Below are 18,269 nucleotides of genomic sequence, written 5' to 3' on the forward strand. Positions count from 1 at the left end.
TAATAAACCTAATGAATATGTCAGGTTCTAGTACCTTTATGAAGTTCTGAGAGTGAAAATAACTCTCAAAATTAGAGATGATTTGCTGCATCATGCACCTTATATCTTTAAGAAAGACAGAAAGTTCGGGCAGCCTATTTGGAAACAAATTCTAAATCAAAGAAAATATAAGGCCATCTGGTACCTAAAACAAGGTAAAGTTCCTGAGTTTGTTTGTTAAACTCTAAATCAAAGAAAATATAAGGCCGTCTGGTACCTAAAACAAGGTAAAGTTCCTGAGTTTGTTAGGACGCAGTGCAAGGATCTGTGGAAAATTAATATACTCGATAAGACTCTGTCTAACTCTGTAAGAGAATCACATTATAGGTTCCTATAATTTTGGAGGAAAGCCAGCAAATAGCTATTCTCTTCTTGAGAAAAAGCTATTGGGCTCAGATTGAGAGTAAATTTCTGACCATGAGACTACAATGACCCTGCAACTTGAGCTGCTCAAAATAAATTGAGTGTAATATCATCCACCAGGTCATAAATCTGAGTGAGGCAAGCAGCACTCACCACCAGTGGAAGCAGAATACACAAGACCAGAACTGAGCAGGTCCTGAAGTCTCAAATTCCAGAAGCTGGTGGCTCAGTCTCAGGCATCCATTCCCAATGCCTTATCATTTAGCTATGTATTTTAAAAATTTTCTCCTTTTAAATTTTTTTTTCTTTTTTTTTTTGATTTTGCACTGAATGTCATTGCTATCAGAGAAAGTCATCTGTGTAACACTGAGTCTTTGAAATATACTACAACTAGTTTTATGAACTCATGTTTTATTTCCTTGTAATGGTGTATGCAGAATTTAAAATATATCCATTAGATAGAATCTGTTGGAAATAAACTCTCTCAGTGGTTAACCATTTCGAAATTTCTTTATTTTTTTCCTTATCCTGAATTTAATTTGCTACTAAGTTTATGTTCAACTGTAATTTTTTCTCATCACAATAAAAACATTATTCCAGTATTTTCCATTTGCTCCACTTGCCACTCTCTTATTGGCTTACATTGTTGCTGTTGAGAAGTAAACTGCCAGTCTAAATAATATTTCTTTGTACGTAATATGTTTTATCTCTCTCATTGATTTTAAGAACTCCATTTTTCTTTGGAATTCTTTAACTACAAAGTAACCAGTTGAATATATATATATATATATATATATATATATATATATATATATATATATATATATATTTAATCCTGTATCCTGATTCTTAGAGTTCACGACTTTCTTCATTTCTGGAAAACGCTTACTTTACTTCAAATATTGCCTTTCTTTATTTTTTCTTTTATTATCCCTGTACGTTAGATTTGGTATATGTTGGTTCTATCATTCTATGTTCCAGGCTTTTAAATTACACACACACACACACACACACACACACACAAACACACACACAGAGTTCATATTTGCATACATCTCTATGTTGCATTCTGTACAATTATTTTCATATCTCTCTCCCAATTCACTAAATTCTGTATTAATCTCCTCTTCCCTTATTTTTACCATCTACTTTGTTTTCATTTCTAATGATCATATTTTTCCTGGTCTGTTTTACAAAATAATGCCTAGTCTCTTCTTGCTTGCACTTATTTTTAAAACTTAATCTTTTTAAGATTTGAAATACATAATTATTTTATATTCACTATCACATAATGCCAAATATGAACTCTTTGAGTACCTTATTGCGCCTTTGCTTAAGTGATTATTTGTGCTGGCTCTGAGTCATAGAGACTCATTTGTCGTTTTCTAGTTTATTTTTCACTCTGAGCCCTTATTTGGATTATCATATTTATAGGAATCCTGAAGTGCTTTATTGAAGGTGCCAGGAATTTTTTCCTGGCAAATTCTTCCTCTGGCTTTATGCAAGGATATCAGTTCTAATTTTCTATTTTATGTAGATCCAACTCTTTTTTATTACCTTCCCAGCTCAGCTTTCAAGATCAGAGTTCTGGGTTACTTTTATCTGCACTATAGCTTCAATTTTTAGTCACCACTTCTCCTTGCATTTTATACTTTCTTTCAGTTATTATTTTGCATTAATTCTGGAATTTTTCTTAACATATTCTTTAGGATGGTCATTCAGGAATAAACTCTGTGGTGTTGGATCTATCTCCTCCTCTCTTCTTTTGGACTTTTGGGATTTGCTTTACATTTTGGAGGCTCAGGACTCAATTATGTATTTAAAAGCATTTTATATTCCAATCCACCACCATCTAATTTTTTTGTAGTTTGTGAGTTGGCTTATTTCTTTTTAAATAGGAAATATAATCTACTATTTTTTTGGCCAAAACTATAAGTAGTGTGTGTACATTTTTTATAAATGTCTTATGCTCTCTCCCCAGATTATAAATGCTGTTAAGATATTACCTTATTTTTTATTGTATCTCTCCTATTTTCCTGCCCCCTCACCCCCAGTGTTTAGCATAAAGTAGGTGCTGAATCTTTTTAAAAAGATAAAGCAATGTGTTTACTTTAAATGACTTTGTCACTTACAAATATTTTCCCTCTTGGAATTCTTCCGCAGGGTTTCTTTATGAAAATCGTTGGCAATATAGAGTTGATACTTGGACAACATGGGTTTAAACTGTGTGGGTCTTAAAAAATAAATATGTACAATAGTGTAAATGTATTTTCTCTTCTTTATGATTTTTTAATAACATTCTTCTCTCCATCATACTTTATTGTAAGAATACAGCATATAATACATACAACATACAAAATGTGTGTTAATCAATTGATTATGTTATCAGTAAGACTTCTGGTTAACAGTAGGCTATTAGTAGTTAAGTTTTAAGGGAGTCAAAAGTTATACATGGATTTTCAATAGCACAGGGGGTCGGCGCCCCCAGCCCCTGTGTTGTTCAAAGGTCAACTATAATTCAATTAAAATTATATGATCATTTTTTTTCTATCTTGGGTTCTCATCTAAGCTTCATCATTTAATAATCACATGATCTTGGACAATTGAGTCATACTTTTTTAAAATAAAAGTAGGAAACAATTCAAGAGGTGTTTTGGGCATAATGAGACGATGTGTATGATGCACCCAGGCCAGTGTCAGAACACTGGGATTTATAAGGCTTTTCCCTGCTTCCTCAATAAACTAGACAAAAACAACTCTGGTTTCTTTCCGTATCAGTTTATTCCTTGCCCCATTTGGCACATGTAGAGAAAAAGTGATAAGGAAATTACCAGCTGAAAGTAATTTTATCTTTTGGCAACAAAACATAAATTTGCCTTATAAAATATTATACTACCGAATTATGCTGATTTCCTTTGGGTACCATCATTCCAGTTCATTTCTTATCTAAATGATGAATGACAGTCAAAATAGTATAGGGTAATGTTATTTTTAGTAGACAATAACAGTTAATAAAGGCGTTTCCTAACTGAAATTGGCAATAAACAACTGTGACAGCAACAAAGTTTGTGATTTTTTTTTTTTTAAAGGGAAAGTAATGAACATATAAAATGTTATAAGACCTGAATTCAGAATCAGGATGTAAAATTGAAATGTTTCTGTTTGTATGGTTCATTATACTTTTTTGCTTTTCCTTCCTCTTCCCTCCTGAGGAAAACCTGAAATGGGCTTTGACATGATACAAGCATTTACTTATTTAGTGTGAGAGAGATGGTGGAGTTAATTGCTCATGTAACACAAAATCGCAAATTCAAAATCTAAAGGGCTTTTAAAAATAGCACAAGATTTAGAAATGGAAAAGCAACATTGGACACAAGAATTATATATCTTTTATGTAGTAGCATTTTAAAATTTTACATCTTCATTGCATTTATTTACACATGCCTAGCAAAAGTTGAAATGATTGTAAACCTTCATTAATTCCATTCAGTCAGCAATTATCCATTGAGCAACTGCTGTCTGCCAGGAACTCTGCTAGTAACTAGGGGTACAGTAGTGAAAAAGTCATGATCCTACTTCATTCATACAGACTTACACAGTCTGTAAGAGGAACCACTGAATTAAACAGACAATGACCATACCAGACATGTGAGCGCTCCGACGAACAAGGACAGAAACCGTGAGGGGACCCAGGAATGACACTTAACCCAGCCTGGAGAAATCAGCCAAGTTACTTTCAAGAAAGTCCTCTAAGCTGGAAAATCAAGAGTCATTAGTATTAACCTGGGGATTGAGGCAGGGGAGGGATCTCAGATCTGGAGTTTAGAGATGACATGTTCAGAGGACTACCAGTGCGATTGTTTAGTGAAGTTGTGGCTAAGAACATAGGAGAGTATAATAAGCAGTGAACCTGAAAAGGTGAGCTGTGTTTGTAAGCCATGCTAAAGAGTACGACTTTTATACTGATTTCAGATGAAAATATGTAGGAGTGGGTTTGGGCCTTAGAATGATCACTCTGTCTGAAGAATGAAAAATGCATTTTAAGTAGGAAAAATGTCTGTTTCGAGGCATTGCTGAGATGAGAATTGATGGAGTCTTCAACTGATGTAAAGAATGCATAAGACTTGATGAGCGATAGGTAGACTGGGTGAAAGTGGTCCAGGACCAGCATATAGGTTTGGGAAACTGGACCGAAGAAGGTGCTGTTCATAGAAGTATAGAATATAGGAGTGATAACTGATTGGTTGAGTGGAGGAAAGGAAGATGAATTTAGTTTTTGATTCAAGTAGGCTCGTGAATGAGGCTGTCTGTCTGTGTGTTATGTGTGTGTATACTCAGGGAGAAGACTTAAGTTATAGGTTTGAGCAACATATATCAGGACTTCAGATACAGATCTGTGAGACAACAACATATAGGTGATATTTAAAATTATGAGCATGAAGAGAAAGCCTAGAAAAAAGTGGAAAAAGTATAATTTGAACAGAGAGGAGGAGTATTTTGGAAATATAAGGGTAATCAAAGTCTAAGAGACACACAAAGAGAAGTAGGCAAGGTATTAATATTCATTTACAAAACAGAGAAGTAAGGAGAATGAATATTTTTGAAATCGGAATGAAACAGAGCAATGAAGTGCTAGATTGTGTGGAGTGCTCAACGACAGGCAAAGGACATGGGTTTTCCTCCAGAATCCTGAATGCCCATACCTTAGAACTTTATACATATTTAGTGGATCTTTTTTTTTTTTTCCTAGAATATGGGAAAAATCTTACTTTCCCAACATTTACTTCAAATGTCAGATACATTCTCTGTCCCTGACCTGTGGTCCTCCCGCTCTGCATCCTCCAATGGCTTCTTAGAGTCTCGTGGGCTGACTTTGTCTCTTGCAGTTATATTGTAGAAATTTTTAAAAAGTAGTTGAAAAAATATGCCTTTAAGAAATAAACTATAAAGGAATGTTTTGAATATTCAGCTTCATATAACTTCTATAATTATTCGGCTGCATAGAATTTTATTATTAATATGTCAATATGTCTCAAACTTCTGTATACTGTGCATTCTGACTATGCATCTGAAATCATGTGTTTCACTTGTAAAAGCAGATGAAGATAAATTGACAGAAGAGTGAATGGACTATAGAAAAAAAGAATGCCACACTTGGTGATAGGATATTTGAATTCTAGCTTCTAACACCGGCGTATTATGTTTCCTCCTATATATCCCTTAACTTTCTTGATTCTCAGTTATGTTATTTGTAAAATAATGATCTCCAATGTCCTTTCAACTTTTAAAATCCTATCGTTCTCAATTTATCTAAACAAGCAATGTGAAATGTTTATTCAATAATAAAGGAGAAGAATTTCATTCTCAGAGAGCAATTCTGCTAATTAGGCCTGAAATATTTACGTAACCACAACAATGTTCTGAATTACATGAATATGATTAAGTAATCATAGGAATTAATACAGAACATTTCTATGTCGCATAACTCTATTGTGTTTTTTCCTATTTATGTGCCTGTCATTTTTTTAAAAAAATTTCTTTTAGGATGATCATAAAGGCTTCAAATGTTCCAACTCGATGTACGTGGGGCAATTAACATCCATGTTTATCTAGATAGAGAAGTAGTGCATATAGCTCAAGTTAATTATTTTCTAAAGACACTCCACTGAAAGAGTAAATGAACTGCCTTGGGGGTCGTTCCTTAGAGTTGTAGAGAGTTAGCAATAGTATCCAGTCATAAGAGGCAAACCTGAAAAAGGAAGAATAGTAGAGGAGAAAAAGAATGTTTCTGATTACGGCCTCACCTGTTATAGCTGCCTGACCTGTAATAGACATCAAGGAATGCCTTCTGCCTGGCCGCAATGGTGGCATTCCCGAAGAACGAAGCTTTTTGTGTCCTTTGGCTCTCTTATGTTTCTTTCTTTACACTGGTTCAGCAAGGAACAGAGGAAGCCTTTCAGTGTGGCAATGGGGTCTCCGTCCCCCTTGACGGTGTGTGTGACTTCACAGATCAGTTGAGGACGAGAGTGATGAGCAGCGAAGTCAGTTCTATTTCTCTGTCTCTTCTGACTTTGGCAGACCTTTTACGCCAGGGGCTATGAGTGGTCCAGGGAGATTCAACTGGATACCTTGTCCTGCAGAGATTTCATTTATAAGCCTGTAGTGTAAATTAGAAACTAAAACACTCGTCATTAAAGAGATAGGTTCATAAATAAAAAGTTACTCTAAACAATATCAAATTGCTAAGGTTCTAACAGGATGGAATGTATTTTAAAATAGTTTTTACTGATTACACAGAAGGAGTGATAGGCACACATGTTCCTTTTAATGTGATATTAGTGAGGCAAAATTCAAAAGAGGCTTGTGACTGCAGTTTTAAAATGCTGTGATAGAAATTAAGAGCTTAAGTTTGAATTCGGTATGAACATATTTGAAATGAATTTGGGACGGGTGAGTAGACTTTATTTTAGCCGATAGGATGGTACCGCCAAGCGAATCGGTCCTGGTGTGCACCTGGAGCACACCTCTGCCTTCTATTCTTTGATTCTGAATGGAGGAAAGAGAACCAGCTTCAGAGATTTGGATCTTAGAGAAACCATCTACTTTTTGTGTGATCTTAAACCTCCACTTTATTATAAGAGGTCGTACAGTGAGATAAACCAGCTCTCGAACGTGGGGAATGCTCCATTGCTTATGGGCGTTTTATTACTAAAAAGGCAACTGTTCACCAAGGGAAGACATGATAAAGAAACGTTCATGTCTGTAGTTTCTATTGCAATATGACATCCTGGAAGAACACTGCGTTTCACCAGTGGAACTAATGCCATTCTTACCTACAATCACCTTTCAAAAATAATACTTTCATAAAATTAAATGAGTTCATTGTTGGTTTGTGGTAACTATCGACTCAGTTACCTGGAGGCATTAATTCTAGTATTTTAGAGTATTTTACTCGAATGTATTTTCTATTTTTATTCACATGCCATATTAATTAGTGTTGACAAAATTCTTCATTTTCTTCTGCTGAAAAAAGGTCCTACATATTAATTTTGCTGTTGTTGCCTTCCATTTACACATTCAGCTGTTCTTACATTAAAACAAGAAAAGCGATTACTGAAAATTATTTTCTCTGTCAAAGAAAACAGGCTAATTATTTTTCTCCCATACTTTGGGATTGCTATCATGCAGTTAGTAACTATTAAATACACAGAAAAGGATTCATTAATATTTGTCCAGTTTCCCCAAAGAGGCCGACTGTGGGTGTGCTGCCCTTTCTGTGGCCTGTCTGGTAAAGCCCACGCTGACTTCTCTGGTGACGGGTGAAGAGGAACTAGTCGGCTGGTTTGCCAAGGAGTGCAAATTCCCTTCCTTATTAATCTCTCTGAAGCTTCCTTGGTGTGCTTGCTGGGATAACACGCGTGGTCCTGCTTCAGGGAAAAGGTTAACATGCACGAAGGAGAGAGTCGCTCAGCAGGAAAGGTCTCAGCCGCATGAAAGATTCTAATCACCTGCAGCCTTGGAGGACAGCGAAGGAACAGCTCTGTCGAATAAACAGGTTCCGTTTAGAAAGTTACGTTGGGATATGCCTTTCTGGCTTTTTCACTTTTCATTTTCATTTCTGAGATGTTTCCGCTTCGGCGTTTTATTTAAAATGTGGACCATAACCTATAGTGGATAAAATTGGAATCACTTTAAATATGAGTTTCTTTTGTACATCTCACGAGGGAGAAAATACTGCAAAGGAATAATAATGGCTGAGCAGTTTCCTTCATGAAAATTTGGGATGCTACACTTACAGATGAGATTTTTCGAAAAGCGAACTTGTTAATGATGTTAGTCACATTTTGAAAAAAAAAATCACTCTGTGCCCCCTCTTTAACATGTGTGACTTTTAAAGAAAATTAATATGTTCACCTTTCTTAATGAAATTGGCATAGTTGAATTTGAATTTCAGATGCAGCAGATTCTATTCAGAGGTTTTGGGGAATTTTCTTATTTTACATAATGAACTCATTTTAAGAATATTCGAACCTGTTAACAGTTGTTTTTTGTTTGTTTGTTTGTTTGTTTTAAGATAGTAGGTTTAGGAAGACAGAATTTTCCCAATGGGATAAATTCTATTTACACACGCTATTGAGCACTTACTATATAATGAGCAAGAAAAATAATTTTTAGGTGTAACAACTATTTGGTCCTAGTGTTGACAGGAATCCCTCTGTATTAGAATTTATGGACATCCCGAGCCAGGGTAAATGTCGTGGTATTAATCTGGATGGTTTTTTATTAAATCATGCTCTAAGTGTTATATTGTCTGCTTCCAAGCCGATTCTCCATTTCCTGGTCTTCTTCATTCTCTGTTTTTTTTATTTATTGATTTTAATGTCAGGACCAATTCTAAGCGCAGAAATAGTCCATATTCTCTCCTAGCAACTGCTCCAAATTATTTGATGTATAAAAGCTTTACTTTGCTTGATATTTAACAATACAGTTGTATTACTTATGTTGCTATCACTTAATCCAAATCGACCAGAAGTTTACAAAATGTAACGCTGATACAGTGTTGAGATACATCCCATGCATCAGATTCCTATCACTGGAGTGATTCCAGAACATATTCTTAGATAATTACTTTTGCATACCTGAAGTTAGTATTAAAATTAGCTGTTATATTCACTTTTAGAGCCAAATTTACTCCAAATTTACTGTGACTCAAAAGAAGGAAAAATATATTCAGTTAATCAAATATTTTTCCCTTACCTACATGTCAACTTTAAGAATTTTTCTATTTATTATTTTTATAAGAATATAGAAATCTATTTTTATACTTTGATTTTATGGGATATATCATGCAGATTTGACATTCTACCCAATTTCTTTTACAAACTTTTTGAATTTAGAAACAATTTTTTTTTCAAAATGCATTTACTTCATATAAATTTAAACTTAAGTGTAAAATATGTGAAAATTACCATAGAGATGCATTCTCAAAAACTGAGAGGTGATAGAGTTTGATAAGATATTAAGTAAAACCTTATTTCTTCAATAGAATGACATAAATATCAACTCTTTTAAAAAGTAATTGGTTCACTGAAGTACTCAAAGCTAAAGCATCAACAGAATGAAATGTGAGACTTCGTGTGCAACATTTATCTTACTATATAGTACCTTGGACGCAAAAAATATTATGCACATTTTCATGAAACAACTAATAAAAAATATTTAAAAATCCTATTTACCATAGCAGCATATCTTAGTTTGAGCTACTATAACAAATACTGTAGTCTGAGTGGCTTAAACACGAATATTTATTTCTCACAGTTCCGGAAGCTGGGAAGTTCAAGATCGAGGTGTGGGCAGATTTGGTGTCTGGTGAGGGAGGGCTCTCTTCCTGGTTTGCAAACAGCTCTCTGCTTGTCACTTCCTCACAGGGCAGAGAGAGGGAGAGGTCCTTTCGAGTGTCTCTTACAAGGGCACTAATTCCATCCTCAGGACTTCATCCTCATGACCCAATCACATCTCAAAGGTCTCACCTTCAAATAACACCTCATGGGAGATTAGGGCTTCAACATGGATTTGGGAGGGATACAAATATTCAGTCCATAGCACAACAGAATTATATGTGTAAGAAATGTAATAATAAATATGTCAAGCCTAGCTGAAGAAAATTAAATTTTTTTTCACAGACTCCAGTCTTGGCCTGAATGGGTGCTATGGTTTTGAGTCCTATGATATTTACCCTAATTTCGTATAACAATTTAAGCACACTGAATTAGATGCTCAGTGAAAAATAGCAAAATATCTTTTTTGTTTATTGTGTTGAGTAGACTCATAAGTATCATTGTGCTTTAATGTCTCTGAGGATCTTCTGGTCTTTTCTCGTGTGTAGTCACAACTTCAGAACCATTACGTCACAGAGGAGAAAAGCCCTCAAGCTCCTCAAAGTCAAAGCCACATTCTGTAAATGTGAAGTAGGCGAGACTCTAAGCCAAGAGGTTAATAGCTCAAGGTTATGTGGCTAATTAATGGTGACCCAAAACTCAAACTGGGGTTCCTATTTGTCTCATGTTTGAAATATGAGTAAGCTGAGGCTTTAGAACAATGATTACAAAATCTATTTTTCATGCATTGGACAACTTTAGAGGATATTATAAAATATATTGTTTCTAAATAGAATTCTTCGTTAGTTAATGATGTCAGAATATGTACCTAAATTTCTTTCAAATGTTTCCGTTAAGTAAAATTTGGATATAGGTGACTTTTTTTTTTTTTATCTATACCTTATTGTCAACCCAAATACTTTTATATCTGTTATGTGTGATTTGCACAATCGCAGACTACTCTTTTGAGGTGAACTGGAAAAAGAGGTACCTATGAGGATAGAATAGAAAATATCCTGAAGAATGGAATGAATAGAAAAGCAAGATGAAATGGATAGCAATGCAGATTTCATGAAGACGATGGTAGAATAAAATCTGAGTCCATAACACTGTGCACTGGTTTCAGTGTTTATGTTGAAAGGCTTATGAGGTATGCCTAAGAACAACTGGTAGAGACAAAGCCCAAGGTGGTAGAAGGTAAGACTTAGGGAGAGGGGAGTCAAGAATGCTGGAATCACAAACTCAAGAAGGCTTGGAATATTTTAACCAAAATTATAAATCTTTGTGTGCACAGAAAATGAATTGACAAACTCCTTGTTAAAACTTTTGCTAATGGAAAGTCTGAAAGTTTTCCAACAAGCAAGGGATAACACATGGAAATTAGAAGTACCTGCTTGGACTCATAATAAAATAGCATGAAAGTCTGTTTAGAATTTTACCATTTTATTTTAAAGTAAACCTTTACAAAGGTTTTTTTTTTACTGTTTCCATACTAACTTTCTTTTTTTTCAAACACCATTCTTCTTGCAAGAGAGCTAATCTTAATCTTACTCCAAAGGATGGGCTTCAGAGAAACTTTGAACTGGGCTTTTTTTAAATATGTGTACTTATTAGATTTGAAAACAATCTTCATAAAGTACTTTTTATGTCACATAACACTATCAGGAACTCGTCATTCTTGGCAGTGTTGAATGACTTGGATACTGTTGTGCAGAACGTGTAACATAAATCATTTCCTTCATAGATTTTGCTGTCTGAAATTGTTTCACAGTTGTGGAATATTTTTGTTCATAATGGGCAGTGGAAACGTGAAAGAAAAGATGAACCATATGCAATGTGGCTTATTCTTTCATCTTTGAGTATGTGAAAACATGAAAGCAGCAAATTGGAGCATTCTCGATGCATTCTGAAAATTGGATGGACAATGAGTCTTTCTCCTAAGGAAGAGATTAAAACTTTGCTGGAATTTTACAGGGTTTCTATCATAATTCCAAGAAAAGAAGCCATGTAACAAACGAGGTGAACCTAATGGAGCCACGGGTCTTGATGAGACTTTAAGAAAATATAAATAAACAGGCCTTTACGAAATGATGCCATCTCTCTAGAGATGCAAACCGTTTCTTCAATATTTTGAAGACTCATAAAAAATCAAAATAGGGTAAGGAATTTATCTAGTTGTCCCCATTTCCTAGAAGATTGATTAACATGTACAGTCACTAAATATGAGATAGACTGACTGATTACTGTTTTACTGAATGAATGATTGGAGGAATTTTCAGCTGCACTATTTTCTTTTACCGTGGCATTAAATAAAACTGCTCAGTCTTGCAATGGAGCCTGCTTTGGTTTCGTGGTTCAAGCGTGCATGTTGATATCATCCGAGAAGGTATTCAGTCTGTGAGCTCCCTTTGAAAATTTCAAAAATGCCTTAGTGACATGAGATGGTGAACTGTTTCTTCCACAAGCTGAATGTCTTCTGAAGACAATTGGTATATAACTAGAACTCTTGCTGAGCTTGTCATCCAACGTGCCATTTCTGTTTGTCAATAAACATCATTTCTATATGTGCATGTTGACACTAAAAGCTTGACTAGGAATCCTGAGAGAAGGTTTGCATTCTGTTGTCAATCAAATTTATGAAAGCAAGGACCTTGAATCATAGCTTTAAATAAGTTTTCATCAAAGAAATAGGAATAGAATATAATGTTCTCTACTACCCAGAAATGTGACTTTTCAGTGAATAAGTTTTGAAATGCTTGATTGAGTTTGGAAAAGAAGTTTTAATTTTTGAGAGAGATTGAAAACCTATTTAGGAAAAAAAAAATGACTGGAGTTCATCTGTACCTGAATTAGTTTACTTGATGGAAAAGTTTGTTCATGCAAGAGATATAATTTTCTTTTCAGGGCCCTGTATTCATCATTATAGAAACTACTAAAAAAGCTGTAAGATCTTCTGGCAAAGCTGCTATTCTGAAATAGAGAATTATATGTAAACAACTATGCAACATTTATAACACGTATATTGTTCAGATTAGAGTGAACACCACACTTTATCTGTATTTCTGCAGAAATCATCAGACACTTACAAACACCATAGATCTCCTTTGAAGGGTACTAATCCTAAACAACATCGAACGTAAAACATGGTTGGGTAATCTTTTTCTCATTGACATAGATACCATCTATGACACAATTACTGCCAAAGATGTTGTCCATGACTTGAGGATAAAGATAACTATATGACAAGAATCCAACCTACATAATATTGGTTAATTCTAGTGTGAGCTGTAGAAGTGCTAATTCTATTTGCTAATACATGCCTTTGTGAATTAGGGTTTTCCCGTTTCTATCTCAATGAAAATATTAAAATTAATTCAGTGTGAACGATTATAAAAATTTCCTGATAAAATTAATTAATATTTTCAAATTGCCAGGCCAAATAATGGCAATCTTTGATTGAAATTTGCTTTTGAGAATAATTAAATTTCACTTTTGTTTAAATAGAATATTTGGATTCATTTAATCATTTATAGGAACTGGCCATTATTTTTTGCTGTTAATGAGAGTAAAGGAGATAATTCTATGTGAAACTATTTTTCTGTTACCTACACAAAGGAAATAATTTTCTAAATGGTAAAATGAATTATATGAAAACTTTTGTGATTATGTAAGAGACTACTTTCCTTAAAAAGAAAACACTTAACAAACTTAGAATAAAGTGAAACTACCTCAACACAATCAAGGCTATGTATGAAAAACCCACAGTTACCATCTTATTCAATGGTGAAAGACAGAAAGCTTTCCTCTAAGATTGGGAATAATGCCCTCTTTCATTACTTCTATCAACATAGTACTAGAAGTCCTAGCCAGAGTAACTTGAAAATAAAAATTAATAAAAAAAGCATTAAAATTGGAAATTAACAAGTAAAATTATCTCTGTTCGTGAACGTGATCTTAAATGTAGACAACTCTAAAGATTCTATCGAAAAAGAGCAAATTTAGCCATTTTAAAATACAAAATCAACACATAAAAATCAGTTGCATTTCTATACTCTAACAATGAACAATCATAAAAGGAAATTAAGCGAACAATTCTATTTACAATAGCATCAAATAGAATGTGAGATACTTAGTAATAAACATAACCAAGGAGACAAAATACATGTACATGGAAAACTAGGAATTATTGCTGAAAGAAATTAAAGACACAAATAAGTGGAAAGACATCTCATGTTCATGAATTAGAAGAATTAATATTTTTTACATGTCAATACTACCCAAAGCAATCCACATTTAATGTAACCCCTATCAAAGTTCTGATAATATTTTTTGCTAATAATTAATTCCATCCTAAAATGTATTTGGAATCCTAAGGGATCCCAAATAACAAAACGATTTTGGAAAAGAACCAGATTATAGCCCCAAACTCCCTGATGTCGAAACTTATCACAAAGCTACAGTAGTTAAAAGAGTGTGAAATTGGCATAAATATAGACATGTAGGCCAATGGAATAGAATAGAGAGCCTAGAAATAAACTCCCTCAGATATGGTTGAATGATTTTCAACACAGGTGCCAAGATCATTCAATTGGGAAAAAACAGTCTTTTCAACAAATAGTGTTTTAAAAGTTGGATATCCACATGCAAACAGAGTGAAGTTGGATCCTAACCTTACACCATGTACAAAATTAACTCAAAATGAATTAAAGACCTAAATGTAAAAAAGCCAAAACTATAAATTTCTTGGAAGAAAACATAAAATGAAAAAGTTTCATTCAATAATGGACACTATCAGAATAAAAAAGCAATCAATAGAATGGGAGGAAATATTTGTAAGTCATATATCTGATAAGACATTGATATACAGAATATATAAAGAACTCCTACAACTCAACAACATAAGAACAACCTTATTTAAAAAATGGACAAAAGATTGAATATACATTTCTCAAAGATACACAAATGTCCAATAAGCACAGGAAAAGATGTTCAACATCACTAATCATTAGGGAAATGTAAGTCAAAATCACAATGAGATACCACCTCCCATTCATTAGGATGACTATTATAAAGAAACAAACAAATAAAACTCCAGAAAATAAAAAGTGTTGACAAAGATGTTGAGAAATTGGAACACTTGCACATTGTCAGTGGGAATGTAAAATCTTATAGCTTCTGTGGAGACGGTATGGCAATTTCTCAAAACCTTAAAAATAGAATTTCCATGTGATACAGCAATTCTACTTCTGGAGATATATCCAAAAGAAATAAAAGCATGGAATCCAACCAATATTTGTATATTCATGTTCATAGCAGCCTTATTCACAGTAGCTGACAGATAAAAGACACTCAAGTGTTTTTCAACAGATGAATGAATAAACTAAATGTGGTACATACATGCAATGGAATATTGTTCAGACTCAAAAAGGAAAGAAATTCTGACACATACTATGGCATTATACTTGAGGACATTGTATTAAGTGAAATAAACCAGTCACAAAAGGACAAATAAGGTTTGATTTCATCTATGTGAGATATCTAGAGTAGTCAGATTCATAGAAACAGAAAGTAGAATGGTGGTTCCATGGGCTGGGGGGAGCGGGGAACAAGGAGTTAGTATTTAACGGGTATGGAATTAAAAAGTTCTGAGAATGGATGGTGATGATGGTCTCATAGCAATATGAATGTACTTATCACAGAACAAGACGCTTAAAAGTGATTAAAATGTAAATTATTTGCCATGTGTATTTTCTCATAACTTAAAGAGTAAGATTTATGATTAAGGAAAGATTACAGCTGTGCCTTGTAGAACTTTAAAGGGAAAGTAGATATGCATTATTGATACGGCCCAGGCAAAATTGTGAAATAAGTGGTGTGCTTTTAATACCTTTTACCTCTCCATTTCTAGATTTCCCCCAATTCTTATATCTTCTCTGTCTTCTAAGAACTTTACATTGTGATGATCTACCCATACCATTCTTTACCAAGTTAATCCTGAATTCTGCACCAATTTCCTCACTATTACTGCTACAAAAACTTTATTCTATTCCTTCCCATTTCTTCAGAAGCATGCCCTAAGTTAACTGTCTCTTGAGAATATACTTTAATATTTTTGTTCCCATTATGGTGTTAATGATTTAATCTATGAGAGACTCAGTACATTTTAATGAGAGAATCAGGCACCGTGGAAGCCATTTCAGGAGATAACTGGGCCTTCCAAGAAATCGTGAATTGCAACACGGAGACACCCTCCGTCTTAGATTACACTGTGTCTGACCTTTGGGATCATAAAATTGAAAACAAATAATGAGTTCCACAAGCTCAGAAAGCCCAGGAACAGGGATGCTACTGATAAGTTCCTGCATACGATTCCTCATTGTTCCATACACTGTGAATACAATTTAATGATGGCTGGGGTAGCAGAAATCTACATGGAGGCAGATTTTAATATAGCAAATCATTTCAATGACCCTAGATACGTGGCACACGGAATTAAAAGGTAAATTAGCCACGATTCAAAGGAAATTTGTTCAAGTGGTTTAAAGTATACGATTCTCTAATCGGGAGAAAATGAATACTTAGAAAATTTTCTGATGCATTTTTGAAGAAGGCAGTAGTTATTAGAAGTTCATGATTGCCTTTTTAATAAGAATTAGTTGAAAATATATAATCTTTAGATTCATTTTGTAACAAAAAGACCCCCTATTGAGACTATTTAGAGGGGAAAATGTTTTGTTTAGCTATTTTTATAGTTCTAGCACTTCCAGAAATCATCATCATTATCCTTGTGTATTAAAAAGAGCAAAGAACATTTCAAACAGATGCCAGGTAATTTGTTGGTCTTTAAAAAACATTTGACACCCATGTGCATATGTGTGTACATTTCATATACATCATTGCTGAAATATGGTTATAAAAATGGTTTTGAATGTTTTATAATCACGAAATAGATCATTGTAAAAATTGCCAAGAACTAAAGAAAACTTGAAAATGATACACATATGCAGATACATGCATAGCTAATTGAATGACATGAATTCATTTATATAGTCTAAGAACTGTGTCATTTAGTACATTTTTTATTCAACCTGAGTCCCTGGACCACTAAGGGTCCATAAGGTAATAACTGGGATATTTTGGCTATTTTAAATGTTTCAAAGGCCTCATGGAGATTCTAAATTTAGCCATGGTGCAATGCATAGACTAACCAACTTTCTTTGCTTTGGGGTGGGATGGCATCAGTTCTGTCTGGAAATACTGGTGTCCTCACTCTGATAAACTTATACTTCTAGGTCTTGGTAAAAATGGGACGGTGGATTAACAATTGGGCCTTAGAATAGAGCTTTAAGAGGTCATGTTTTGGTGTCAGAAAGACCTGGGTTCCAGTCCTGACCCCAGCACTCACTAGCACAAACTATCTCAATAGGTTGTGACTCTTGAGATTTTTTGCTACTGTTATTGAATACAGCTGGTGTGTAAAATATTTCAAAATAAGAGACTTAGGAATAAAATTAAAATAGATCATCGGTCATAATGTGGGCTTAATGTTGTTTAAAAATGACATTTTAAAATCAGCTTTCAGTACTCATGCTGATGATCTCAAGAACACAAACTAGATATAGTATTCTTAAATAATATTTTGTCCAAATGTGATTACAGCAAAATGATGTTTTTGTGACTGGGTGGCCAAGTACTAACAACCACCACAGCTACTCGTTTGTGGCAAATGTAACCGGTCGGGCAAACACAAACTTGCCAAAGGAAAGTCTCCACACTCGCTAAGGACGACAACTCAGGTGGGGTGATTTATGGTTGAGGTTATCTATCTATCTATCTATCTATCTATCTATCTATCTATCTATCTATCTATCTATCTACCTACCTACCTATCTATCTATCTATCTATCTATTCATTCATTTATTTATTTACAGAGTGACAATTGCAGATGTTAAATAATGGAATAAAGCCTTTACTTGGAGAGCGATGGTGAACAACCAAGTGTCCAAATCTTGCTTTTCCCAAACCTCTCTCTCCCCTACCCCCAACACACAGAGTCAGAAAATGCCTTTGCTGCAGTAAAAGCACTCAGAATTTCAAGAACGTCGATGTTCAACAGGGAGGAGCTATGCTTAATTCTAGATGTGGTTGGTTGAGTTTCAATCAGAGGGGCCTCTGCGATTTCAGTCTGTCCGAACCTTAAAAGGCAGAATGGCAGGAATATTGAGGTTGAATTGAAGATGTAACCTTAATAATAATTCCTCATATTTTATGGTGTCTATGAGCTGTAAGATATTGTTATGTACATTATGTAAGTAGATCCTCATAGCAATTGTTTGAGGGTGATAGAGCAGGATGTCATTATTCTAATCTTACTGTAGCTTGCTGTGGTTGAATGGTTTAGCTAAGGCACTTATTTAATAAGAGACAAAACCAGGTCCTCGGTCTTCTGACCTCATGTGGCATTCTTCTATCTGGCTACACTGGTTTTT

At 34.3% G+C, this 18,269-nt stretch overlaps 1 protein-coding gene across 1 annotated transcript in view; it reads left to right on the plus strand.

Annotated features, from left to right (window-relative positions):
• The first annotated feature begins 6,263 nt into the window (after positions 1-6,263).
• The window catches only part of MALRD1 (MAM and LDL receptor class A domain containing 1), a 477,766-nt gene continuing 465,760 nt past the window's right edge, over positions 6,264-18,269 (plus strand). Inside the window, 2 exon segments of the mRNA XM_039877626.1 lie at positions 6,264-6,443; positions 11,524-11,638. Coding sequence (XP_039733560.1) covers positions 6,264-6,443; positions 11,524-11,638 — 295 coding nt within the window.

Source organism: Pteropus medius, unplaced genomic scaffold (genome assembly GCF_902729225.1).
Source record: "Pteropus medius unplaced genomic scaffold, Ma_sr-lr_union100, whole genome shotgun sequence".
Lineage (NCBI taxonomy): Eukaryota > Metazoa > Chordata > Mammalia > Chiroptera > Pteropodidae > Pteropus > Pteropus medius.